The sequence below is a fragment of the Balearica regulorum genome, chromosome 12 (genome assembly GCF_011004875.1).
Source record: "Balearica regulorum gibbericeps isolate bBalReg1 chromosome 12, bBalReg1.pri, whole genome shotgun sequence".
Classification (NCBI taxonomy): Eukaryota; Metazoa; Chordata; class Aves; order Gruiformes; family Gruidae; genus Balearica; species Balearica regulorum.
Genome location: NC_046195.1, coordinates 16,177,594 through 16,204,964, shown reverse-complemented (window position 1 = coordinate 16,204,964; position 27,371 = coordinate 16,177,594). Strand labels below are relative to the sequence as shown.

Genomic DNA, 27,371 nt, shown 5'->3' with positions numbered 1-27,371 from the left:
TACTGCTTTTTGGAGCAAACTAAACCAAAAAACTTCAGTATGACTCGAGGCCTGTAATACAGGGCAGCTGATCCTGTGGAACAATATTCTTCAATTACGGTTGGATTTGAAAAGTACTGCAAACCCTGGCATTAACTTTTTGCTTAGTGGAAAGTAGCAGGGGACAGGGATTTAAGCTTTTTTTTTTCCCCTCTCTGTTTTCTAGTACTGAATAATTGACCCTTTAGTACTGCACAATGCAGCTGGAACGGTGTGTTGCCCTTGAGCTCTCATGGCTGAGAGCTACAAACCCAGCCCAGGTCCCACAGTAGAGGCTGGAATTTGTTGTCCAGAGTCACGATGACCAGGTTCCCCACGAATTGCTCTCCGTCATTAATGCCTGGTGAACCTTTGGCAGTTTTATGGCACCTTGACTGATAACAGGTTCAGCTAGAAATGGTGAGAGGAGCAGGATTTGCTGTGCAGGATGAAATGTGGAGTTGGAGAGAGGAAGGCAGGCAGAGAACCAAGATGAGAACCCGGGGTTCCGGCAACCAGGGACTTGGCAACCAGGGACTCGGCAACCAGGGACTCGTTGGGTGGAGGAGATTGCTCTGCAGAGCATTTCAACCTCTTCTGAAACCAAAGCAAAAAGTCTCCCTTCTGTGATGGATAATTTGCGTCATGCAATCAACTAGGAGGTCTCTCAGCTTGTGTGAAATATATCTGCATTTATTTAAAATATTAAATGTATTCCTGCATTGGAAGTGTTCAAGGTCAAGTTGGATGGGGCTTTGACCAACATGCTCTAGTTGAAGGTGTCCCTGCCCATGGCAGGAGGATTGAACTAGATGATCTTTAACGTCCCTTCCAACCCAAACCATTCCATGATTCTACTTTAATATATTTTTAATTCTTCTTATCCACAGCAGCCTGAAGAGGAGCAGTCTGCATGCGATATCACCAGCTCCAGTTCCTCTGCAGATGACACCATGTCCCTGGAGAGGAACTCATCCCTGGGCAGCGACACGTCCCTTCCCTTCCCACCGACAGTGAACTTCATCCAGCCCAAGGATGGGCACAGCCTGGATGGCAGCTGCACCAACATGGTGGCCACAGAGGGAGAGAAGGAGGAGGAGCTGGACAGTATCACGGATGTGCCCACTCATTCCTCCGTCTTACGGAACTCCATGCGACCGCTGTCACCTTTCCGTCGACACAGTTGGGGGCCAGGGAAGAACGCCACCAACGAAGCAGAAATTAATCAGAGAAGGTGAGTGAAGAACTGCTTTGATTTACTTTGCACCCACCCACGCATATTTATCTAAGCTTTGGGCTCGGCATGATAAAACAGAAAACTGCGGATGTCGCTTCTGATTATTTCTTTTTCACTCAAAGGGGTGAAGACAATCTCCTAATGTCTGTTTGTTTGTTTTTTTAAATTAACTCTCAAGATGAATGTACGTAATATCTACAGTACACTTGAGCTTTCCAGAGCTAATGGAAATAGCTTGGGACAGCTCTCTCATTTGAACTGTCACCACACCTTTCTATACAAAGGGCTTTGTTAAAGGAATTATTTGAGTGTTAAATCTCATTGACCACAAAATAAAGATGACCATTATTGCTTTCATTGTATTAAGAGATAGTCAAACCCTGCATGGTCTGAAACTAGTGGAGGTTTGGCTGGTGTTTTTAATATCTTTTAATGCTTTCAGAGCAGGAATGGCCACTTATTTTAGCAGGTCAGGGTGCCGTAGCCTCCCGTCCCTGTGGTGTAGACCTGCAGCTTACAGAAGCTGCAAGCCCAGGCGTGCAGCCCAGCGCCGCTCTCCGGGCTGCCTGCTGCTGTCTTCATGTCCATGGGGCTGCTTTTAAGGTAAACAGAGCCGTGGCGTTTGGTGGTACCATTAAAATAAAACCGGCCACTGACAACAGGTTCCTGGTGAGTTGTCACCGACCCGTTCGGCTAAACCCAGAGAGAGGCAGCAGCCTCCCATCAGAAATGTACGTGTCCTTTACACTTTGGGAGTTGTGGGCATCGCTGAAGGAAAGGCAGAGGCCCTTCACATTTTAAAGCCAACATTGAAAAGCATTCAGGACCCTATAAGTAATATAAGGTGAAAGATGATGATATTATTAACCACTACCACCTTTTTTTGGCTTCATTCCTGGTGCCTAGGTAATATTTAAATTAAGTAATACATATCTTTTTAAAGCTACAAAAGAGTCAGCATAAGGTATACATGCAGGTCTATGACATAATGGGTCCATAAGCTCATAAACTCATTTAGAGAGATTTATTTTTAAGTATAGGACCTATTTTGTAAGGATTTCTGAGGGTGGTAAACTGCATAGCTGGCAATTACTGCTAGCACTTAACAGATGGGGTTAAATTCCCCTGCGTCAGACTTTGGAGGCTGCTTCCAATATGGGAAAATACGTTCATCGTAAATGTAAGAAAATTTGAGTTAAAGGAACAGTAATTACTCTCATATGTTCTTAGCTACAGCCGCTGCTGCATAAGGATAGCTGTCAGATAGGTTAATTAAAAAAAGAAAAGCTGGGTGGGACTCTGCTGCTGATTTGGTTCCTGTTTGGTTTTATATTTCTGTTACAAAGGAATTTGGATTATTTGGGGTGTTGGGATTTTGTTTTCGTTCTTCTTTGTTCTTTTCATACGTGGCTGTTGTGATGTTGAGATTCTGGTTGCTTAGTGAGCAACAACAAATACTGAGGAAGTGAAGCCCAAACAAGTGACTTTCATACAAATCAGTTATATTTGGGGTGTTTGCTTATTCATTTATTTCACTCACAGTAGATGCTTTTCCATTTAAAGGGGAAAAGCTCTTATTCTAACTTGACTTTTGCAAACCTTTGAAATGAAGTTACACGGAGCATAAGCCTTAGCTAAGGTTTGTCCCGCTGACGAGCAGGACCTGCACGGCTCCCACTACCCCTTGCCCGTTCTCCCTCCCCTCCTTCGGGCACCCGTGCCCCTTCTTTGCTCAGTAGGTGAGCAGGTTGCACCCACTAAATGAGCAGAAAATGAACCAAATAAAGTGGAACTGCCACCAAAACCAACCCAAGGATTAGAACTGGGCTGCGCAGCCGGGAAGAGGAATGGGGTGGCTCGCTGCATGGTCAGCCAATGGGTAAGCGGTGCCTCCTGTCCCAGCAAAGGGCTTGCAGCTTGGTCCAGCCCCCTTCCACACCAAAAATATAGTCTTTCCACCGATGGCAGAAGTAGCAAGTCAAGCTTAAATAGAGCTGCTGATACGGGACGCGAGGAGCCTACCAGGAAAAAAAAAAAAAATCTTTTGCAGGATTTGGTCTTTTCCAGCATCGCAGGTTTTCTGTTTGTAAGAGAGACGAGCATAAAAGTTTGTTCACAGAAAAGACTGGAAAAAAATGCAATCGACTTAAAATGTGAAAACATGTTTAGTTCCCCTCCACTTCCCCCCTCTCCTCAAATGCATTTCATGGATAATCCTCATGTCTACATTTTGCTATTAAAAATACAAAGAAAACTAACAAAGCTACCACAAAAGGATGTTCATCCTTCAGTTAATTCCTGACATTCATAGCGGATTTGAAATGCCTGTCTTTCAACAATGGTGCAGTGTTTTTAACGTTTGGGTCCGAGGAAAGAAATGCCAGCATTTCTGACTGATGGATTAAGCACTGCAAAACTGGAGCTGGTGTTAATCACAGTTGCTAACAGCTTCTGTCAAATAGTTTGTCCTTATCTAAACTTTAAACTGACCTGGCTTTGCCAGCAGCTAAGTTGCAACATGGTTAATAGCTGTGAAACCTTTTTATACAAAAAAAACCCCAACTGAAAACCACATTTATTTTAAGAGAGAGAGGAGGAAAAGACACTCATTACTTCCTTTAGTATTTAATTTTGTGTTTTGCCTATACGTCCATTCCCTCTGTCATTCATGTGTTGGGGATATTATTCCTTCCGCTGCCATTTGTTAATTTTTTTTCCATTCAAGCTGCTGACCACTCTCCATGATTCATTTTCAGTTCAATGCGAGTTCTGGGGGATGGTATAAAGAAGCCTCCCATTCATAGGAGAAGGTACAAAGCCAACTAACATGACTGATTGTTTTGCATTTGAATGTCTACTAACTCCATGCTGTCATGTTAGTAAACCTGTAGTACCTCTCGAAGCGTTGGCGTTAGAGCTTGGCTGCTTTCCCTCTCCAGTCTGACCCAGGGCAGGTTTTCTGACCCGCAGAGCACATGCTCAAGCCAGTTTCTTCAGGACGATATGTTAATAACTTGGAGAAATCTCAGATATCGTTTTGTTGGCCTTTGCCATGTGTAATATTTGGAGTTGTATTAAAATAATTGTTTACCTGCGAGCATGTGTGGAATTTGGATTTAAAGCGCATCAGAGACCCCTGCCAAGACTTGCAGGAGGGGCACCTGGGGAGGGGATGCATCAGATACGATCTCAGAGTTGGAGAATACTCTGCAGATCTGCAGCTGATTGAATTAAATTGCTTTAATTTTGCTCTTTTGCTGTTTTTTAAAACCATCGTCCTAAAATGTAGAAGATAAGGGTTTTTTCTTTACTTCCATGTGTGTGTTTTTCTTCCGTATAGCAAACTTTCAGTTCCTCATCTATCATGCAGATATGCATTTTCACTCACATAACCTTTGCGCTGTCTATTAACATATAAAATAGGACACTTAGGTTTTGATACAGCAAATGTGAACTGTCCACACTTGTACATTTTTAGGCTAAAAAAAAAAAATTTAATCTTTCCCTTTCAGTGGTTCAACCTCTTCTCATCTCCTACAGCATGCTACCTCTCCTCCTGTGGCAGGTTAACTCAGGGTTTCACTTCCCTTGAAATGGATGGGGTTATGTGTGCCTGTATAAACAAACTACCATATTTCCACATATAGAAAAAACATAACCATGATGTTATTACCAAAAAAGTCACCCTGCCTTACCGTGCATCAGCATAAATAAAGCCATATGAGCAGCGCTGCACAGTTCAGGAGAGGATTCTTAAAAAAGAATTTAAATTAAAAAAAAAAAAAAAAGCACAAGAAAGAACATGCTTTTTTTACTTCTGTGAAGCCACTTTATTTGCATCACACTGTGCTCTGGAGGAAGATGGGCTGTGCTCGTCTTTTCAGCTCATGCAAATGAACATCTCAGTTGTCTGTTAAGTCTCCTCTGTAGGAGCTGTGTTTAGTATTTTTAGAGTCCGAATATCCTGAAACACTGAGCTTACATGTAGAATAAAGAAAATGTTTCAAACAGGACACCTAAAATACCTAGTCATATCTGAAATGTGTGGCAATTCTCTCATAAGCATTCTTTTTTTTTTTTTTTTTTTCTCCTGGCCTCCCAGCCATTTTGGTATCATCCTCTCTAACCCCAGTTGCAGATCAACAGCCTGAAACTAATTCCAACAGTTTATGCTCTCCCACAAGGCTGATGTATATAATAGCTCATCCCCCTGCCCCAAGTCATCTTCTGTAAAGGGGTTTGGCACGCTCTGCATTGATCTTGTTCGGTTTTTATGGTGTTGTCAACAGATTGCGGGTGGCTCCTCAGCAGGGTTGTAATTCTGTAAGACTGCTTTCCACAGCCCTTGCCAAAAGGTCTTTTTCCTTTTCTGAGACCTTCCACCACTTTCAGGCTTCCTCCTACATATATGCATGGCTTGTTGTCCTCCCTCCTCTCCCCCGCTCTTCTGCTTCCTTTCCTGCAGTTTTAGCATTTGGGATTGTCACTCTAACATGGCAATGGTCAGGAATAGAGGCAGCTATAAGCACATTATCTGGTGTAAATGTTGCATCATTTCTTTAACAAGGAAAATCCTCTCTCCTTCAACTGAAAAGCGACCACACAAGAATAGTTTCCAGGAGGATCTGCCCCATGGTCTCACCAGGCACAGAGCTAAGACTGACCAGCCTGTAGTTCCCTGGGTCTTTCTTTTTTTTCCTTTTTAAAAATGGGGGTTATGTTTCCCCTTTTCCAGTCAGCGGGAACTTCACCTGACTGTCACAGCTTCTCAGATGCGATGGATAGTGGCTTAGCAACTTCGTCCGCCAGTTCCCTCAGGACTCGCGGATGCATCTCATCACAAGTCCCATGGACTTGTGCACCTTCATGTTCCTTAGATAGTCTCGAACCTGATCTTCTACAGTGGGCAATTCTTCATTCTCTCAGTCTCTGCCTTTGCCTTCTGCAACTTGGGTGGTGTGGTTAGAGCACTTGCCAGTGAAGACTGAGGCAAAAGTAGTTGAGTACCTCAGACTTCTCCATATCCCAGGTAACCAGGTCTCCTGTTTTCTTATGGAGAGGGCCCACATTTCTCTGTGTCTGTAAAACCTGTAATTGGGCTGTGAGCTGACAGAGGAAAAAAAAAACACCCTACAACAGTATTTAAAATAACAACCAAAATATTTGCATTTTGTATTTGCATTTCTTATATCTTTCATGATGTCACAAGTCCTGCCAGCAAACCTGCTCTAGCGTGGGATCCTCTCTCTGCGGGGCCACAGGTCCTGCCAGGAGCTTGCTTCTGCATGGGCTTCCCACGGGGTCACAGCCTCCTTCAGGTGTCTCCACCTGCTCCAGCGTGGGGTCCTCCATGGGCTGCAGGTGGATATCTTCTCTACCGCAGGGGGACAGCCTCCCTCACCATAGTCTTCTCCACAGGCTGCAGGGGAATCTCTGCTCTGGTGCCTGGAGCACCTCCTCCCCCTCCTTCACAAACCTTGATGTCTGCAGAGTAGTTCCTCTCACATCTTCTCCCTCCTCTCTCTGGCTGCAATTGCTATTGGTGTTTTTTTCCCCCTTCTTAAATACGTTATCCCAGGGGTTTTATTGCCTTGGCCAGTGGTGGGTCCGTCTTGGAGCTGGCTGGCATTGGCTGTGTTGGACATGGGGGAAGCTTCTAGCAGCTTCTCACAGAAGCCACCCCTGTAGCCCCCCCACTACCAAAACCTTGCCACACAAACTCAATGCATATGGAGAGGACTTAAATGATTAAATACCTGTAAGGGATTCTTTTTCTGCTTTGGGGATGAGAGGTACCAGAAAAATACTAATCGTTACTAACACAATGGCTGTGTGTGATTACTTACGCAAAATTGGCTTTGGTGTATTACAGCCTTGTTTTCCCCAAAAACATCTTTCCCCACAAGGAGAGTTTCTCCAGTACATTGCATGCTCACCGATGGGATGGGTTTGGGGGAAGCATGGGCTGTCCTGCTACCCGTTCGGTGGGAACCTCGGTCACTTGGGGCACTCTGGTGTGTTCTGGCAGCCAGAAATACATAGTAGCAACTGCATTATTTCTGAGTTTTGTTGGTTTTGGTTTTTGTTTGTTTGGGGTTTTTTTTTTTTAAGATATGCAAGAGTGAGAGTCTTTTAACATTCCCCTGTTCCATAACAATCCAATAATCACAGTCCTTCTCCTTTCTTTGCCTCTTTTGATGTTCCCAGTTTGAGCTGGTGTCCCTCTGGTGTACAATTCATTGCCATGGGTCCTGACTTTACTTGTAGAAGGTACGGTATAAATAAACGTGCAGCAGCAGCGAAGGAGCACTGCAAGCACCCTGTCATCAGCTTCTTGTGCATTGTCTTTTCCGCTGTTGCTCTGGCTGAAGCATGCACGTGTGTGTTCGCTTCGTTTGCAATTAGTCTTGGGAATGGTTCTTCTGAACTGGGGTGCAGGTAAAGGTGGTGGCTGCTTTTCATGGTCCTTGAGCACTGAAGAAGCTGCACTGTTGGTTTGAGCTGCTCTATTCTGTGGTGATTTTATGGTGTGTTTTTTCTACACCCGTGATCATAACAATAATTGTGACAGCCAAAGAATCAAAACGAGTTAATGTGATTCAGTGCTGCTTTGTTCTGGATGGATCTCATAGAAGATTCAGTCTTGCTATTTGTGAATTGAAAGATCTAGTTTCTTCTTCAAAGAGGCGAATCATGTAAAACTTTCTGTGCAAACCCAATCTGATAGCCACAGATGAAGATTTCCGAGGCATCTAAAGCTTGCATCTTCTGTAGAAAGTCCCAGAGTTGGGATTGATGCTTGCAGGTCAGATTTTCCTCTGATGCTGCCTGGATGCCAGTCTCCCAGATTTTACAGCTTCTGATTTCTTCTGGCAGTTCTTGCTGGTGTTGGGTAAAGCTATTAAACTCTTCTTTTGAAGACTAGACATTGAGAAAGAAGTCGATATGTCCTTCCCATTACAGATTTAACTACATTTGGTCTATATATATCCCAACCAACAATTACAGACCAGTATGACCAACTGATGACTATTTTATTTGCTATCAAATATTTGCAGTTTTGAGCTGTTTGTGTCACAACAAACTACATGTTTTTTTCTGCACTATATAACGTCATTGTTACCACCTTGGGATGCAAGAAAAAAAATGTACTTCTGCCCTAAATAATTGGTAGAAGTTGGATTGATTTCTCTTTGCAGGTGTTTTAGAATAAACTTTATCATGCCTGTTACTGATACACATTATTGAGTCAAAGTCTTCCTAAAACAGGTTAAATTGCAAATGCCTCAATCAGTCTTCTTTCTCATTAACTAATATGAAAGAGTCTTTAAAAATTAACTAAATCTTATTTAAGGTTTATTGCAATTTTTGCTTTGAAAATGCATATTTATCAGCCACTTAATGCTTCTAAAGTAATGCAGAACATTAATCACTGCTATGCAAGTCTTCTTGAATTTAAAGGTCCTCTGGTTGTTTAAATAATCTGTACAAGCTATAGTGTGCTTTCCCTTTCATTTGCTTATATGTTAGTTTGTTGTCCACTTAGATGTCATGATTAGCCTTGAGCTGGGATATGTCTCCAGGATAGGCCTTGTTTCAAGCTAGCAGGACTTTATGTGAATAAAATCAAATATTAGCCATGGAGTTGTGCTAGTATACCAGGAGGTGAACCTGTAAAGCTTGCACATTAACCCAAACTGGCATTGCAGGGGCTTTATGGATGCTTGGGCACAAGAAGCAGGAGGGTCAGAAGCAGAATATCAGGGCCAAGAAAGATCAGATGGAAATAGTCATATGTGAAAGAGGGATTGGTTTATGTAGGTGAGAAGAGAGGTTTTTAGCATTTTTCTGTAGCGATCACATGTCTATTGTGTCTATCAGCAGCTCTCTCTACAGAGGTTGGCCAAACCCTTTATTGCTACTAATTCTGCAAGCAAAAGTTTGGTATTTTGTTTAGCTTTGAGTGATTATGTCTGGCTCTATTGGACAGACCTAGCTTCATCAGCAAATGATAAAATAGGATTGCTCGGCTGATGGAGGCAACATTTATTGAATTAAAAAAAAAAAAGAGAAAGGGAAAAAAAGAAACCAGCTTTGGCAGAAAGAAGAACACTAAGCAGTGCCAAAGCTTTGTGCAGTGGTAAGTGGTAAACAGATTCAGCGGATGTGTCTGCAGAGACGAACATTACATGCAGCCCAGAGCTGATTTTGCGGCTGCTGGGAGGGCTGGTGTCCAGGACAGGCAGCACTATGCTGTACGAGGTAGTTTAATTTGGGTGTCTTTATTCCCAAGGAGAACCTAATGACAAGCTAGCAAAGAGAATATGTGGAAATACTAAAATCTTTAGAAAGAGGTGTTTCTAGATTTTCCTGTGCACCATTCAAGAAGGAAAAGAAAAAAAACCCAGTAGGAAAGCCTATTGACTAGGAGTTTGAATGGTCGTTCTCAGGCAACTACTGTCTCTTTAGAGGCTCAAAGATGCTGCTGTTTGTTCTGAAGAAAATAGAAATCCCTCCACTGCTATCTGCATTTGGTCATTTAGAAGTAACATGCTGAGGGATAACATCAGCATTTCCCTGCATAGTTCAGTTAGTGGCTGCGTTGTGTTTTACGCTTGAAGGTGCTATGTGCTGAAAGACACCAGTCCTTAAGAGTTTGTCAGGATCTAACCTCCATGATTTCTCTTCAGTTACAGCCTAGAAGGCCTTGTTGGTGACTCTGGTGAGAACAAGAAGCCCTCTGGAAACTTGGAGGCTTCTTCTCTGAGCTCCAAAGACCTCAGACGGAGTCCGCTTGCCAGCAATCAGTGCGGGTCCCTGGTCTTACTCTCTGAAGAACTCGAGCAGAGGGAAATCAGAGACTATGATCACCAGGTAAAGCTGTGCAACTATTGTTAGATATCTAGAAAATGCCACATCAATGTTTTGAAGTAATTTTCACTGTGAAGGCTTCCACCCTAAAGGACACTTGGGCCATAATATTATAAGAGACTCTGCTTATTTATTTTAAAGAAGCAATTGCAGTCCTAATACTATAAATACCCTGGATTTCCAAGTCTGAAGTTTCAGATATAGTATTTTCTGTATTGATGCCAGAATTATTAGCCAGCCAGTCTCTTTACCTCATAGAGTCACTGCTGTGCATCAAGGCAGTAAACGGGTCTTAAAAGATCTGGCCTATAGGAGCTATTATGTCAAGACTCTCATGTCTTCTCTTGCTTCAAGGAATGGCATTTTTGGGGAACGCACTGCTAAGCATCAGATTTTTTTTACTATGTTTGTGCCACAGTCTAGTTATGCTGAGGAGTTGGAATCACAACAGTAATTCCAGTGGCCATCAGACAATTAACAATATCCATCCTAATAATAGCCAAGTAATATCTTGCAAGAAAATCAACAGGCCAGAGTCCCTCTGTTTGTTGCACAATTAGCTGTCTTCCACTTAAAAGACAAAACAAAATGTTGTGCTTCACCTCTGTGATGCTGCGTGCATTTTTTTGTGGTCCTTGCATTTCTCACCTATTACCTTATAGCGGGATTGTTTCAATTTTCTGCTGTTTGAGAATTTCAGTAAACATAAGCACTGAACTGTGACCTGTAGTTGGGATACTGCTGTCGTGCATGACATCTTTGCTCAGTGTGGTTATTTTCTGTTCCACAGATGCATCAAACATCGCAGCCGCAAGGATTTAATTTCTGTTCTTCCGCTGTTTCATCTCCACTGACCAAATCTATGTCTCTAATGTCAATTAACAAACCAGTACCAGACAGTGAGTAATGCAATTTTCCCTTATCCTTATCCATTGTCATCTGCATTATTAAGTATATTTTGCTACCTTCCCAAGACAGAATTTGCTAGTACCTGCTCTTGCTTCCCTATAATATGTGAAATACGTTTCACTGCTGCATGAAATTGTGGGTGGAAAGGGAGACCTCATTCAGTCTAGATCCATATTTTGTTCTTCCCAGTGTATCCCTGGTATTTCTAGTTCTGTTGGGTTTCTTTTCTTTGTTTTTTTTCTTAATTAGACTACTGGTATGAAAAATATGATTTATTGAGTTTGTTATTTTAAAAAAGAAAAAAAAATTGAATTTTGCATCCTTTCAGAGTTTCTTCCTTTGATGTTGAGGTAAATTCCACCTGTGATCTTATTTTCCTACTTCTGGATTTTTTTGAAGTTGGTATATGGAAACTTGAGAATCCATGTCTTGGTCTCCTCGGGGGAATTTGTTGCTATTTATTTTGAGTTAAATGTTTTGGGGCAGTTATCTTATTCCTGGAGAAAATAATAAAAGACAATTAGGTGAAATTTTTCAGTTTAGCTTAATTGAAGTGATAACAAGCACTTAATTTTGTAACTTCATTGAATTGATTCTTTCAGCAGAAAAAGTAATTCAGAAGGCTGCAGCTGGATGTGTTTAGGAAGGGTCACGTTACACATGTTTTCATTTTATTTATTGCCAGCCAGAAACCATATTGACATTTTAGATCACGTCTGATCTCCGATCTTGTCCTCTTTATTAATATGCTTCTCCCTTGCAAAGCTGAACAAGGGAAAGGTGCTTTTAAGAAAGGCATTTTATTAATTTAGGAGGCTTGCTGGGGGAAGCTCACAGAGATTGTGCTTTGTAGGAGACATTTTTAAATTCTTTGCTATCATTATTTCATGATTAATAAGCATGTGGCCTAATGGATGTGTCCCCCAGTAACGGTAACCAAAACACAAGCAGATCTGTCACGTGAAGAGACTGGCTCTTGCTCTGCATAATGGCACACCCTCTTTCCCCCTGGGGCTAAAGGCCTTCATTTTTTTTTGGTGTGTGGTGGTGTTTTTTTTAAAGCAACCAATTTATTGGCATTGCATCCAATTGCTAACCAAATACCATAAAAAACTCGGCTAGCTCCCAGCAAACGCGCTGTCGGTGGCTGAGAGCCTCGTCTCTCTCTCTCCCTTGAGACTCTCCTGCAAGCCCACAGCGGGGGTTAAACAGCAGAGGATTTGTGCCTCCATCTTGGAATTGGACAACTTGCTGCCTTTCTGCTCTTAAATGCCATCAAGACCTGAGCTGGTGGTAGACAGGTTTGATTATACCATGTTCTTCTAGAGTTGGCCTAGTCACGATGGACTCATTGAGAGAGAGAAGGAAAAGAGAAGATGTAGTAAACTTTCCAGAGGGGTTGTGGAAGAAGGAGCAGAGTTAGTCTTCTGCTTTGAGGCGGATGTCTGTGAGTTTTGAACACTGAAGTTAAAAATTACTAACGCTTCTGTGAGCTTTATTTTCTCAGTAGTTAATTTGCGCCGCCTCAGAAGGGCCTTATTTTTATAGGAAGGTGGTTTCTGAAAATCGATGCATTTGAGGTGTTTGATGTGAGCATCCAAAAGGATTACTCACCTTGAAAATTTAGGTTACAGATTCTCTTCCCAACTCTGACACTTTCCTGACTTTGGAAACTTCAGTAAATCACTTCATTCTTCCTCAGTCACTTTGAAAGAGGAATAGTGTTACGTGAGTTGTGACCGTAAGTACATGTGAAGCAGCTTAGTGCCTTTTACAAGAAGGTCTTGGTGTATAAACTCCCTTGTATCACCTAGGTTTGACATTCATGTTAGTGCAGCAGAATACTTCAGAGCTATGCAAGAATAAATGGTTGATTTCATGGAAGTGAAATCTAGGAAAACTTTAATTCTTCATTCCACTTGCATAATTTTGTGGTAGGTGTTTAACAAAAAAGTCTGATCCCTGCAAATGTGTCTGAATGGGAAGAAAGCAACATGTTCTGCATGAAAGCTTCAAAAACTAAAGCCAAATGAATAAACATATGGAGGGCTTTCTCTTATTTTTCCCGTTTATTGTCATACGTACCAAGACAGGAGTAATTTCTAAGACTGAGTTTCTAGCCTGCACTCCATCTGATGTCTCAGATGTTCCAAGAGCTGCTGTGGCCATTCACAACTGTTAATCCTTCAGCATTTTATAGAGGGAGGTCACAAGAGCTGTTGGCTGGAGTGTTCGGAAGACTGCTTTCGGCTATGGAATAGCAAATTTCCAGTGTGGAGCATTGTTATAAAGCCAGGAATTGCTATAAATAAAACCACTGAAATGGAAGTTGAATTGAACTGTGCTGGAGGAGGTGGTTCTATTTACAGTCAAGTATTATTGTTCATCTTGACTTTTAGTCTAAATAGACAGTGGACTACAGAAGAAAGAAGGCAGTGTTGCCTAGTCATGTTCTTCAGGTCTGAGACACTTGAACAACTCCTTTGAAAGGCAGTCTAAACAAAATTAATGCATGAATCCTGCTAAGAATTCTTCAGTTTAAATGCATTTCATTGGGTCCCTCCAGGATTGTTCTGCTTATGTTGGAAAAGTCGCACGTAATTTTAGTCAAATCGCCCTTAGGTAGTTGGCATTTATGACTAATGGCTGAAGGAAAATTTCAGGGGAGTTTGCCTTGCACTGCTTGCATTGCATTGGATATTCCTTGGATAATATTTTTATATTCTGAATTCAGTTTTGGGTTATGATATCAGCAATACAAAAAATTATCTTTGTATGTGGCTGAAAGGACATGTTTTATTCAGAGAGAGTAATAATTGCTACTTCTTTCTCTTGGAAGTTTAACATTGATAAAGTCCTTAGCCTCTTTTCCCTGTTGTGCAAGCAAATTGATTTATCCATGCTATGGAATGGCTTAAAAGTGCCTGAATATACGTGCTGAAGATGTTTAATGTAGATGCTTAATGTAGGACCCTTAAGACCTGTCCCAGGGGGAGAGCTTCCCCAGCCCTGTCCCAGTCATCTTTCCCAGGGACAGACCGATGTACCATGTGAGCAATGGGTATCCAGCAACCTGACATTGGTCAGGTCACAGCTCAGAGGTTTCCACTTGTGCTTGTATGATGGGAAGGTTTGGGAAATAAAGTTCTTGGGCATCTCCCTAAGAAGCTGTGTAGCAATTTCAGTTAAGAGTGGCTAACTGGCTCCTACATCTCTTTTCACACAAGATTGTATTTATAAAGAATTGTTGCAAAGCTGCTGCTATGCAAGAGCTGCTCTTAAAAATAAATTGTTTTTAAACAGGAATTACAGTAAACCTTTTTAATTTGCAAAGTTGCAGATGAGGGCATGAACAAATAGCAGGGATTCCTGGAAAAGCACATAGTACTGGGAGATAAATATAACTTGACAAATTGAAATAAGCAGAAGGCAGAGCAGTAACATATCTTGGAAAAGATGATTCTCCCACTGATAATGGGAGATTTGATGTCACAGACTGATTGCCAAGTTTGGCACTATTTTGGTAGACATCTTCCAAGCAAGGACAGGATAGGGTACAGAGGGGCTTTTCTCATATTTAGGCAGTTTCTTTAAAACAAGGACTGTGAGTTTTAGAAGGCAGGAGAAGAGATACTTGCTTTTTCTGTTTTACTTTGGAAAGAAAAAAAAGGAAATTTAGGTGTGTCCTTTTTAAACCGGGAAACTTTGAAGGGCATAACATTATCAAAATGTTTGGGGTTTTTTTAGAGATAGAAGTGGCAAGAATCTGGGTAAAGTCAACACTTCAGATATAGTATCCTTTCTATACCAAGCAGCTTTGGTGTCATTTAACTGCAAAAAGCACCATTAAACAAGTATCTTGCGTTATCCTAGTTTGATTCCCTGGCAGTTATTTCAGTGAAGCAGATGCCCTTTGTCCAAAGATCCACAAAGTTGTTGGTGTTCTGTTGGGGAAAATAACTGTTCACATGTAAGTCTTCATTAAGAATTCTTATAAAAAGATGGCAGCAAAGATAAGAAAGCCTCAAACCTCGACTGATATATGCGCTAAGACCTGCATCCTTTGGAATTTGCACGTTCTCAATTCTTTGTTTCTTGTGCCTTTTCTGAAGCCAGCTGCTTTGCAGACATTTCCTTTGCTTTGGTTTTAGTTTGCTTTGGCCGCTTTCCCCTCCTTTTTGTTATTAAATGCATTTTCAAGCATGCTCTAATGTCTGCTGTTAACCCACTTCTCAGCCCAGGGACGGACTCGACCATCGAGACGAATCTCCTTCTCCTTCAGCATCTCTCCACTCATTCCTAAGTCTAAAACTCTCTTTTCTATTGGCTCTTCTTCCAGTGATGAGGAGGAGGAGTTGGATAGTAAGTAATCGTTTTCTGTGCGTTGGAGCCATTATGGGTGGAAACTAAGGGAAATCTGGTTTTCTGCTTTAGACCTTGAGGCTTCACCTTACAAACATTGAACTAACCTTTCCATTGCATGATGGCTAGCAATATTATCTTAGGCCTGTATCTGAATGCTAACTAATGGCAGAATGAAAGGATTATAATCCAAAGAGTCTTGTACATCAGCACCATCACATCTCATCTGGTTAGTTTTGGTCTGTATCCACGTGGCAAATGTCATCGTCTGCCACTCTGATCAGCAATATAGTCGTTATCTTTTTATTAAAACCAAAATACTGGTCTTGAGATTGTTACAGTGTGTAACAGAAGAGGTAGATCCTTGCTGTCCATAGGTGACAGCGAGTACTTTGCTCGGTGGAAGTAGGAGAAGAGGAGAGAAGCCCTGATACTAAATTCTGAAAATCTTAGTTCCAACTTCACAGTTCCCCTGCTGAGCAAAAAAGCACACATTGCAGCCAAACACCTTAAATTGTCAAGGTGTTCATATCTAGGTCCTGATATTATAATCAGAATAGTTTTGTTAGGAAACAGGCGAGTGTTATATGGTAGTTTTTTCCTCCTGCAAACTCCATTGCTAAAAGGAGAAGGCAGAAATTGAATTAAAGTAATTTATACTCCTCTTTTTTTTTAAATAGGCTTATCAAAGATAATTGAAAATGCTTCTTATTTCTTAAGCATGTTTTATTAGACTGTTGAAATAAACCAGAACAGATAATTCTCTATCTAAAGAGAAAATTCCGAGCATCCACATTAGTTGGTTCAAATCAAAAGTTGGCAAGGAAACTAGCCCACATCCCTCGTGTCCATACTGGGATGGGAGAAATTGCTTTCCAGTCCAACAGATTTTGGTTGCTTCCTGAATTTAAAAATATCTCTGCACCATCCATGTTGTAGGTATCTAAATTCTCCTCCTTTCCATTCCCAGTCTTCACTGTGGGTTTGTCCCTTCCTACAAGAAAGTCCTGTGCTCTTCCCAGGTGTGATACTACCCACTTCTGTATTTAAGCTCCTTCCCCTTTGCTCTCTCCTTCTCTTCTGCCTTTAGCAAAACTCACAATTCATGTTCCCCACAAAGTGAGCTGCAAAGACGCAGCTGTGTGTGGATGTCACGCTCCCATGGTAAAAAATACTCTTAGCTAAACTTCTTGGTGGATTTGGGTTTTTTGTTTGGTTTGGTTGGTTGGTTTGGTTTTATAATTCTGTTTGTTTGTTTGTTTTAAGCATCCAACCAGTTAAGTTATTCCCAATAGTCAGGATAGGATATAGCAATTTTGGGGGGTATTTCTGTTAGCCAGTATTTCTCTTCTCTCCCTCAGTAATGTTGCTGTTACCAATGAGCGTTTAAAGTCATGTCGGATATTGTCTCAAAGAAAGATGTTGCTTCCTTTACATGTGTTTTATTCCTTCATATTTGAGGGTACTCTGGTGGCTTTATATGAAGGCTGGTTTAGCCACAGCTTTTTACAAGACTGCTTTGGCAATGGGCATTTTTCATGCAGTAATCCCAGACCAGTTCGTTTATTTTTTCCCATCTTCACGGTTCATTTCTCATGAGAGGATGGATGTGTTAGCATTGAGATTGCACTTGCATTTCAGTTACCATTCCTTGACATCTCCATGCCTCTTTTTCTCTAGAGTATGGAGAATTAGTTGCAGTTTGTTCAATATCATGTATTTAAGATGTGGATTTCAGATGGCTGGATGAGCCAGTCTGTGCATTTTAGAAAATTCTTATGAAGCCTTTGGATTTCTTGACCCACAGAAGTTTAATTACTGCCAGCATTAAGGAGTTGCAAGCTGGTTTCTTTCGCTTGCAATATCCTAGTCTAGTCGCTGCTGTCTGCATAATGGAACTTGATGAACTATTTCAAGTCCAGCTACCACACGAAATAATTTTGGTGGGTGATGCTTAAAAGGTGTTCAGTTAAATACACCAAAATCTGGCTGCTAGCCCAGATTCATTGGACATAGATAGCCGTCCTGGCCTTTGAACAAAAATAATTTCTTTTGTGGGCTGTGCAATCAGTTTTAGCATTTCAGTTCAGGAAACGCAAAAATTGTGGAAATAAACCTTCCTTGCTCCCTTCTACTCCAAAAAAAAAAAAAAATCCTGAAAGTGAGAAAATGTGTACTTTTCTGTGCTCATCTCCTCAGGCTTTATGGCTTGCAGCAGAATCTCAATCATATGATGTTATATTGTAAACTAAAACATGAAGTCATAAACAGGCTTTCGCCTTGATTTTTGTCTGGATCCATTTGCCAGCTAGTGTCAAGAATCTTCTTTTTTTAAGATAAAACACTATTGCAGTAAAAGATAAATAGTACATAATTCAAGTTCCCATGCAATGTACTTTCTCAAGGTGCTGAAAAACAGTCACAAATATAAAATTATTACAGCTCTTTATTCAACGTTCGTTCATATTTCTTACGTTAGAAAAAGAAACTGCAAAGAAACAAAAAGGTTTGTGCAATACTTAAATCCAGTCGAATTGATGAATCTATTAAAGAAAGGAAAGACTAAGGAGGCTTAACCCATGCTGAAAGCAAACGAGAGCTGAAATCTGAACCAGAGTCACTGGAGTGTTAACCAAGGAGTTGGGAGTCTGTAAATTACTTGTATGATCTTAGTAGGCACTTAGGTAGTAGATATTATACAAAAACCAAGCAGAGTCAGGAAATTGAGTAGTAGGCTTCGTTTTATGTTACAGTATTACTAACTTTGATGTATTTGGGATAGATCATTAATTAGATGAAAGATTTTGTGAGGGAGATCTCTCCAGGGAGGGATTAGGTAATGGGGTATGCCTGTATTTTAGTTTCTCAATCTGAAGAAATGATATTTCTGTCTCAGGCTGTGTTGACACTTGAATCAGTGGTTAGGAAAATGTGTATTTTAGAATCATAAGGCATAATATTGTATGCACAGTTTTTCCTAATGCACTTACTGCTTTTGGCTAGAGGACCATCTTTGCCTCTGATGTCAAGTGGCTCGTTTGCTTTCACTCTTAGCTTTAATATGTTGACAGAATTTGAAGCTAAAGTACTGTTTTTCTTATAATGTATATGCAGAAGCCTAATAAACTGATCAGTCACACTGCTTCTTGAACTTCAAATAGGATTGCAAACAGTGCTTGTAGTGAGGGTTTTTTTGGAGTCCTGACAAGCCCAGTTACTCTGGAGAGAGCCCCCTCTCCTCTGGATCATTTCATTCTGACTTTTCAGTATTCTTTGATGGTTCTGGTAAATGGTATCAGCTACCTAATCTGCTCCAAATGCATTGTGCAAGCAGGTTTCTTGCGGTATAAAGAGAATTTGTGTCATTGGCAGGGCTTCAGCTTCGTGTCAAAAGTCAGGCTTTCCTCAAGCACACTGTTGTGTGACTAACCCCTAGGCGCTGGTAATGTTTTGTGGAAAACAGAATAAGGCTTCCCTTGTTTCCCTTCTCTTTATGAAGTGCTTCAGGATTTTGATGGGAAAATGAACTATAATTTTATCAAGCAGAAAAGTTTTATACATGAAACCCGGATGTGTTGTACAATAGATTCTTTCTAGTGGTGTATAAATAAAAGCATTGTGGCAGAATGATTCTCATTTATACCTATTGTTATTGAATTGGCAGTTCTGATTCAGATACCCTGATTTATCACCAGATTTAACAGATGCACATCCTTTGCTTAATAGCTGAAGAACGATAAAAATACTAAGCAGGCTTTCACCTCAGCATCTAATTTGAGAGCACCTAAGGATACAGGGAACAGGCTTTACCCTGAGCACATGAAACCTATTCTAAACACTCACTTCTGGAAAACATTTCCCCTTCCTCTTGAACTGTCCAAATATGCAAACTATGTTTTTAAAATCAATGGGCTAAGATCACAGTCTAACATGTCATCCCCCCCTACCCCTCCAATCTTTTCCAGATACGCAGGTGTTCGTCGGCCCCCCGGGTTCCTCAGTTCAGAGGTACAGTATTCTGGGGGTACTATGTCTCTTCTGGTGGGATTCCTGCAGTGGGCTCTGGTTGGGACACCCAAAAGCCTTCCTGGCACCAGTGCGCTTCAGCTGAAATTGCAAGTGTCAGGCTTGTGAAAATCAGTCCTGTACATCTAAAGGCTGAAGAATATTTTAGATCATAGAATACGAACGTCTCTTCTAGGTCTTATCTCTAACAAGGTTTTGTGTTTATTCATAGATAGTATTATATCAGATTATCTATTATTGAACAATTTTAGATTACCCTGAGTTATATTTTATGCTAGAAGAAGTAGTTGTTCCTCCCTTTGGTTAATTCTGTCTATATTTCTATAACAAAGGCCAGACCAATCATGTTTTTGTATGTTACTTTTCACCCTTGCAAGCTGTAGAGAGGAGATAACCTTTCTGGTGGGTGCTAGCTTTAAAAGCGCTTCCCTGGAGGAAGGACGAAGGAGCTGGGTGTCTGGTCTCTGTGTCACTCCAATAGCTTCAGCTTCATTTTGTGACTGGGAGGTTCTTCACCTCTGCTCGCTGCTGGTTTCTCCTCCTTGATTTCATTTGTCTTTCTGTTGTTCTGCTTTTGGTTTGCATTGTACTTCCTATTGACAGACTTTGTCCTTTAATTCAATAATAATTTCCTCTGTAATTTCTTGTTCTTCCATAGAAGCCGAAGAAGTCATAAGCTTCTGCACGTAAAGACTGGCAGAAAATACCTGGCGTCCCCGAAATGCCTAAATCAATACAAATAACTATTGCTTTTTATTACTTAGTATTGGTATTCTCATTTCTCAGGGGAGGCTTTGCAGACAGTGTGGTTTCCGTTAAAGACACTCACTGCCTTTTCAGAGTTCATTAGATGCCTTTCTCTGGAAGGAGATCTCTTTTTAAAGGATGAATGCATGTCTTACCCCTTTCTGTCCGCTCCACATCTGAAATATTGATGATTCAATGCCAAGACTGACTGTGTATCTGCAACACTGGCCATGCTGCAAGCTGGTTAGTAGTTATTTGGCCACAGGAGCAGCAGAGGGTGCTATGGCCTGGTTTGAGAATGGAAATTGCTTAAAAACAGATAAAATGATTCCTTGAAACATACGACAAACTACTGGATTGGCATTTTATCTTCACTTTGCCTTCTCTGGTATAACACCATAAAGTAACCCGTGACTCTATTGGATTGTAAATGCATTTGGTCTTTAAACATAATCTATCCATTTAATAGATGCTTTGGGAGGAAAAAAAAATAAAAGCAATTTCTCTCTTTTTTGATTTTAGCGTATCTGAAGAGAGCAGCAGTGTCCACACTAGTAAAGGTGGAACGAAAGTCAGTCGCACCTTCAGCTATCTCAGGAATAAAATGTCCAGCAGCAAGAAGAGCAAAGTAAGTGCTTCTTGTGATTTGCAGAGCTGTGAAATACCCATAAGTAGCAGAGATGAATTTTGTATTTCAGTGTGTTTCCGTAGGGTGGTATTTATGTCTTTGACTTTCTTTTCTTTTTTATTCCTTTCTTCCTTTTGCGAGGGGAGGATTGTCGGTGGGGTAATAGGGAATAGCAACACTGGAAATTTTAGTACCCCAAAATTGAAATGCATCTGAGGTGAGGTTTCCTGTGCAATGTTTTTGCCTCTCTTCCCCACCGAATGAAGCTTCATTTATTGTGGAGAGTAGATTGTGCTCCGGCATGTAGTGATTGATGGGTCTAATTTTTACAGAACCTGAGAGGTGTTTAATAAAATGAGGACAGGAGCTGTAAGAAGGGAATGGCTGCCAAAGGCTGTGTTGTGTTTTCCTTTTATTTTTACCTTTGTCACAAGCTCCTGTGCACTGCTGGAGAAGTTACTCAAACCGTGACCTTTAGTGATGGCCAATGTTTATGTTTTCCCCTTTTTTCGGTCCTTGAAACCCTGGGATTTAAGTTGCTGAAGGTTAAGTGCTGCTCAGCACAGCTGAATTTCCTGGGAACAGCACTGGTTACAGAAATAATTACATTAATGCAAAATACTTCACGCAAACAGGCTATTGTTGCTTTGGATTGTCCCCTGAAGATTAATATATCTTTGGAGTTTTTTTGGCTTGGTTGGATTTTTTTACTTTAATCTCACCTTGGTTTATCATGTCTGACAGAAGCTAAGAGCACCTTATCTCACAGTGGACAATGTATGTAATATAGTTAGATGATGCATAGCTAATATGTTGGTCAATATTGCTGGAAGGCCCCTGAGACACATAATTACATATTCTGATGAGTGTCTAAATAACAAACGGGGAAAAAACTGGCATAATGAGTATTGTGTCTATTGCTGAAGCATACGAGTCACGCTGCATCTGCACAAGCAGACCTGATTTTAGCCTTTCCCAATGTAAGCACTTGATGTTTCATCCTGCACGTTGCTCTAATGTAGCTGGGTTTGTGCTGTAATGGCACAAAGCACATTTTGATACACATTTTTTGAAGATTGCATCACCTTTGCAATGTGGTACCAGCTGCAGTGAGATCAGTCATCCCTAACGCACAGTTCCTTGTCATGGATCTGCCTTTACAGATGCAACCTGCAGGGACCAGAGGCTCAGAGCTGCTGCGGAGCAGCTTTAAGATAATGCTCTTCCCTGCTACAAAGTACAATGGGGGGGGGGGGGGGGGGGGTTGGGGGGAAATCCATTTACTAGCAAGAAGTGGAGCATGTTGCACAGCCTGTGAAAAAGACTGGGAACTCGTTAACTGGTTCTTGTACTTTGGGTGTATAATCTCTAAGCAAGAACTGGATGTGTACAGGAGATCTGGTTTGGATCTTTGAGGTATTTGCTCTGCCTTTGTTAAATAGGTGCAGTCTGATTTCACTAATTTCATGATTGTGTCTGAAATTGTCGAAAAAGAATTGCTGAAAAATCTCAACAATAATCAACACTACAAAAATTGCAGCTTTTAGTAGTTCTGATATTTTTATTAACTGAAAAGCTGTAATATCATTCAAATTGCAATTTCTTCTCTGCTTGCAGTAGAATGTTTGCATTATATACGTTTTTAGAGCTTCAGCTGTATATTTAAATAATTTGACCAAAAAATTCTTGGGAACACTGATTTCTCAGAAGCATTACAGCCAATGAAAACCTGTGAGAGTTAAAAAGAAAAACAACAAACCTTGAAAAGAGGAAGCTGAACAGGAAGAGTTGATTGCTGCTGCTGTCTGGGCTGTCAGGAGGGAGAGAGGCTTCAACTTCTTTCTAATTAGGTTTTACTTTTCTGCAAACCTTCAGAAATGCACTGTTTTCTAAGACGAACCGTAAAATAATGCACATCTGAGCCTACTAATGGCAACAAGTCTTTAAAAATGGTGCAAATGGTTATGTAAAAAAACCCCTAAAACTGGAGGGGATGCTGATACAAGTTTGTGAATTTACCCATGTCTGGCATGTACTTTGTGCTATTCAGGGATTAATCAGTGAATCTCTTGAAATCAATAGCATCCACTGATTCATGTTTGTGAAGTCTAAAACATCCTTACATCTCTGTCAGTAAATAAAAATACTAATTTTCTTCATTTTGGTAAAGAGTTTCTGGGAAATGACGACAGAAAAATTAGCATGAGTAATTTCTCTTTTTCCTTGACTTGCGCAGTTATTAGGCAGTGCTACACCACCAACAGCATTTGGGTGTATATAGTCAGAGTTGTAAGCGTTTGAAAGGAGTAGGAGACAGGGAGTATTTGTGACCTGTAGAGCAGGAGGAGCTCAAACACATGAAACTTTTCTGTTTGGGAAATCTTCTGCAGCACTTTGTTTACTGAAGTACTACATAGCAACACTGAGGTATGTTAAAATGCACTTTTTCTATATCCCAAACATCACAGAGGGTTTGACTTACCACCCTCTGCCTTGTCAATGGCTGGTCTCATATTATCTTGTGACTTCTGAAATATTAATCCCATCCTTTCCTGCCTGTATTATTTTTTTAGTTGGCTTTTTTTCTTTTTTTTTTTGTTTTTTTTTTTTCTTTAAGCAGTGAAAGCTAGGGTAGAGCAAGATGAAAGCAGTAGCAAAGTAACAAAAATCATCTTCAAGGAAGTTAGCAGCAATCTTTCTGCCCTCCCCCTTTTGCTCAACTCTCTGACTGCCGTACCCCCCAGCCAGCCGTGCTAGCAGCTCTTGGCCGTCGCGATGGGCTGATGCTGGTGGGGAGCAGCTCTCCTGCCCCTGGGCAAAGGATGTCAATAAAATGGAATACATTTGCTGAAGTACCTCAAATAACAGTGAAGCTAGTGGGACTAAAGAATTGGGAGGTAAGAGCTTCGTGGTTATTTCAGAGCCGGATCTGCTGCAGCGCACGGTCTGTTATTTTGGGCCCAGCGACCGAGTTGCGGTACCCGTCGTGTCTGTTGGTGCGCGTCGGTGCAGGGTCAGCCGTGAAGCCATGCTTCAAGTCACACTGGCAGCTCCGATAGTGCAGGAAAATGGTTTTGGTTTTACAATCCTTTTGTTAAAAAAAACTTCCAGTAACTGTCACAGAAAAAAAAAATATCTCATTTTGAGATCTTCAGCGGTATGGCTGGCATCCCGTGTATGAAGCTTGCTGTTTCCTCCTTGAAAGCGGTTCACCGGTTTCCTGTTTTCCCTGGGGTTGTTCAGCTTTTATTAAAATGTTTTATACAATGATTTTATGAAGACAGGGTGTTACTCCAGACTCTAGAATTACTGGGCTTTGCGGTAAATATGAGGTACATGAATCTCCTTTCAGGAGAACCTCAGGTGTCAACTTGGTACCATCGACCAGGGACTAAACTGCAGAGTTTTAGTTCTTGAATCCTGCCAGGCTGGACACGGTTAAAGGTGGGCAGGTCAGCAGATGGAGGAGGGGGCTGTGGAGGTTCACCTGGGGTGGTGATGTGCAGACTCTTCCTGGCAGGTTTTCTGCTTCAGACACGATTATTCCATATGATAATGCTCCTGGTTTTGCTTATTTGCAGAACAAAATAGTATTTGGGGCCAGTAAATCAACTTTCTGTTTATGAGGCTTTGCAGCAAGGCACTCGACGCTGGCATTTTGCCTGGGGTGTGTTGGGAGAGGGGAGACCTTAGGCTGAGTTACTAATTATTTGAGTGTGTCATCAACGGCTCAGAATTTTCCCTCTGACTGCAGAGCCCAATACCTCTTTTAACTGTTTCATGGTGGTTGCTCGCATGGGCTGCTCTGCTCTGTGACAATATTTAGCAACAGGCATGTGGCATATAAACAACAAAATGCCAAGATAAGCTTACAGAAACCTTAACCAATTTCTCGTTAAGCTTCTCTTTCAGATGCCATAAAATCTGCTGTAACAGTTAAAATGCAGATCTGGAACTAAATTGTATGGTAAACATTTTCTAGAGTGGTACACAGAAAGACAAGGAGTTGCTATAATTCAAATTTGGAATTTTTCTGTGGAGTTTTCTGTAAAAATTGTTTGCAAGAATTCCAAATCCACAAAAGGCTGCAGGGAAAAATGTTTCAAATTTTTAGTATTTAGCATTTTCTATCTCAGGTAGCAATAGAAAGATAAGCAAAAACTACTAAAAGTTGGAGGAGCTGGCTGTGCTTGTCATCTTTCCAAAGCTGAGTAGCCCATTTCCCCAAAAAGCTTCTCATAGTTAGTTGGGGGTTTATGAAACTGTTGAAAAAATTGCTAGTCAGAAGGAAAACGGAGATTGAAATATTCTGGCAGTGATGCCGTACAGGCACTGAGGAAGAGCTTGTGTTCTCCATTGAAAATGCAGTTGCAAAGCATGAGTCTTATGGGTTGGTCTTAAAACTCAACTGTGCTGAAAGTTCGATACACATTACACGTGGTGTATATACTTTAATTTATTCAAAGTGCTGAAGAGATTGATGAGAGCCCAGGAGAAGAAGAGGTAAGTCATTAAACCAAGTAAATATAAAACAAAGGTGGAAGAAAATAGTTGCCTTCAGAACAGACTCACTTTGGTCTCTGCTGGTGCGATACCTGTGCAGAAGGCTGTGTGAGCCAGTAGTATGTTAATCCACATCCACGGGGGCTGTAAGCTGATTTTTTTAACAGACCTGTGCAGACACATGACTATTGTTAAGGTGTGCACCGATCGATATCGTCGTAGTGCCAAAGGCAAACACGGAAGAATTTGTAACTAGAGAATAGATTTCTGCGAAGTAACGAGGCATTTGCTCATTTTCTCTCGGCAGGAAAAAGATAAAGATAAAGAGAAGACTAAAGAGAAGGACAAAGATTCCAAGGAGAAGGAAAAAGATAAGAAGCTGTTAAACGGACATCTCTTCACTGCAACTTCTGTTGTAGCCCAAGCAACCTGTTACCACTGTATGAAACCTTTCAATAAGGATTCGTACTACTGTGCAAGTAAGTTGGGGTTTCCCCCCCCCGCTTCCTTTCATTTTTCATGAAATCTGACAGGAGAAATGCGAACCTTACGCTTTATTTTCCTCTTGCTTAAGGATGTGAGGTGGGAGGGAGATTTTGGAGATAGTGATTTATGGAGTAGGGTGTTGCCTTATGGAAGCTGGACTGAAACGTGTTGTGGCTGCAAGGAGGTGTCCTGCAACCTCTTTCCTAGCCTGTGCTTGGACGTTGCAGCATCCCATGGGTTTTTCTGCCCGTGCTTGTTAGGATGTGTCGGTCAGCTGGAGGACTTTGGTTATTTCAGCTGTATGTTACGGCTTGGGGCTGAGGTGCTTTGTTAAGATGGATGGAGATCAGGGAAAGCCAGCTTGGATCATGGCTTTTATTTCTTTTTATATCCCACCCACCTGTAGTATATTGCTTTAGTTCTCTGAAACACTGCTTTGGTGAGCCCTCGGTGAGAGCAGCACGATACAAAAAAGAAATACTAACCCTTTTCTCCCTTTATGAAATTGCATCACAGGTCAAATGGCAACTACCTGTATGCATGTGAAGTATGTGCAGTGCAGTGCAGGCAGGAACGGAACCACAGCAGAGGGTTTCTGTGAGATCGGTTATTTTGTTCTCTTTTCTTATCAGATGGTTTCTCATGCCTGTGGCTCGATAAGGTCAGCAGTTTGTGTGGTCAAGACCAGAATGGTTGCTGGTTTATGCAGTGACCCAAAGCTAGAGAATATGCAGAGGAAATGTCTTTTTCCCACTGCAGCTCAGGACTTTCCCTTCTTCACGATTAGTAATATTGTTTTTCTCCACTAGCCTAGAGATGAGTCGAAGCTTGTATGGGAATTGCTCCCAGGCTGGGGCAGGAGGCTCTGTTTCTGTTCTCGTAGATAAGCAGTGTATAAAACATCGCCAGTGAGCAGGGGAAGGAGCACCCAACTGAATCCCAAATGGGAGTTTTGAGTTTCCTGGAAGAGAAGATATTTCAGCGAAGTCGTTTGCATGAGGCATGCTCTGTCAGCCTGATGGGAAATGGAAAACATCAACAATTATAAGCTTTCCCCACTTTCTTAACACCTTCTGAAGCCAGTTAGAAAATCAAATATATCTCGATTTAAGTCTCTACATCCTAATGAGTTAAAATAATCCAATAACGTCATAGGTTTTTTGCATAGACGTTCTTTCCTTATTTTTCAAGGTACAACAGAAAATTATTGTAAGTTTTCTGCATTGGCCAGAGAATGAATGCCACAAGGAAGGTTTGGTCAGGGCCCAGGTTGTAAGTTCACATCGGAGAGTGGTCCTTTTTCCCATCTCATCTTAAAATCAGCCATCAAAAGTCTTGGAAATGACTGATAACCAGCAGCAGTGGCTCTGTTGTTCCTGTGCTGTTGTAGACGACTTTTTTCCTACGGAAGTGACAGTGCTTCACTGCTGCCATCACTGCTCTGTCTCGCCTGTGGATGACTTTTTCTTAATGCCTTTTAAAGTGCTGGATCATTTTAAATCAATGCCTGAACTTTTCAATGACGCCCCCAGCTTCCTGAAACAGGTAGTCAGTGCTGAAAGATTTAGCATGCTCTAAAACAAA

The 27,371-nt window shown here is 41.3% G+C and overlaps 1 protein-coding gene across 16 annotated transcripts in view; it reads left to right on the top strand.

Moving 5' to 3' along the window:
- Window positions 1-27,371, top strand: part of AKAP13 (A-kinase anchoring protein 13) — a 216,021-nt gene that overhangs the window by 166,719 nt on the left and 21,931 nt on the right. For 8 of the 16 annotated variants that reach the window (XM_075764735.1, XM_075764733.1, XM_075764742.1 and 5 more), the window contains 8 exons: window positions 909-1,252; window positions 4,012-4,065; window positions 7,463-7,525; window positions 9,946-10,129; window positions 10,917-11,025; window positions 19,363-19,405; window positions 20,693-20,798; window positions 25,609-25,780. In XM_075764735.1, the coding sequence (XP_075620850.1) occupies window positions 909-1,252; window positions 4,012-4,065; window positions 7,463-7,525; window positions 9,946-10,129; window positions 10,917-11,025; window positions 19,363-19,405; window positions 20,693-20,798; window positions 25,609-25,780 (1,075 nt within the window). Of the gene's footprint in view, window positions 1-908; window positions 1,253-4,011; window positions 4,066-5,863; window positions 6,574-6,638; window positions 7,526-9,945; window positions 10,130-10,916; window positions 11,026-19,362; window positions 19,406-20,692; window positions 20,799-25,608; window positions 25,781-27,371 lie in introns of those variants that run through there. The other 8 variants (XM_075764737.1, XM_075764745.1, XM_075764736.1 and 5 more) reach the window with 7 other exon arrangements.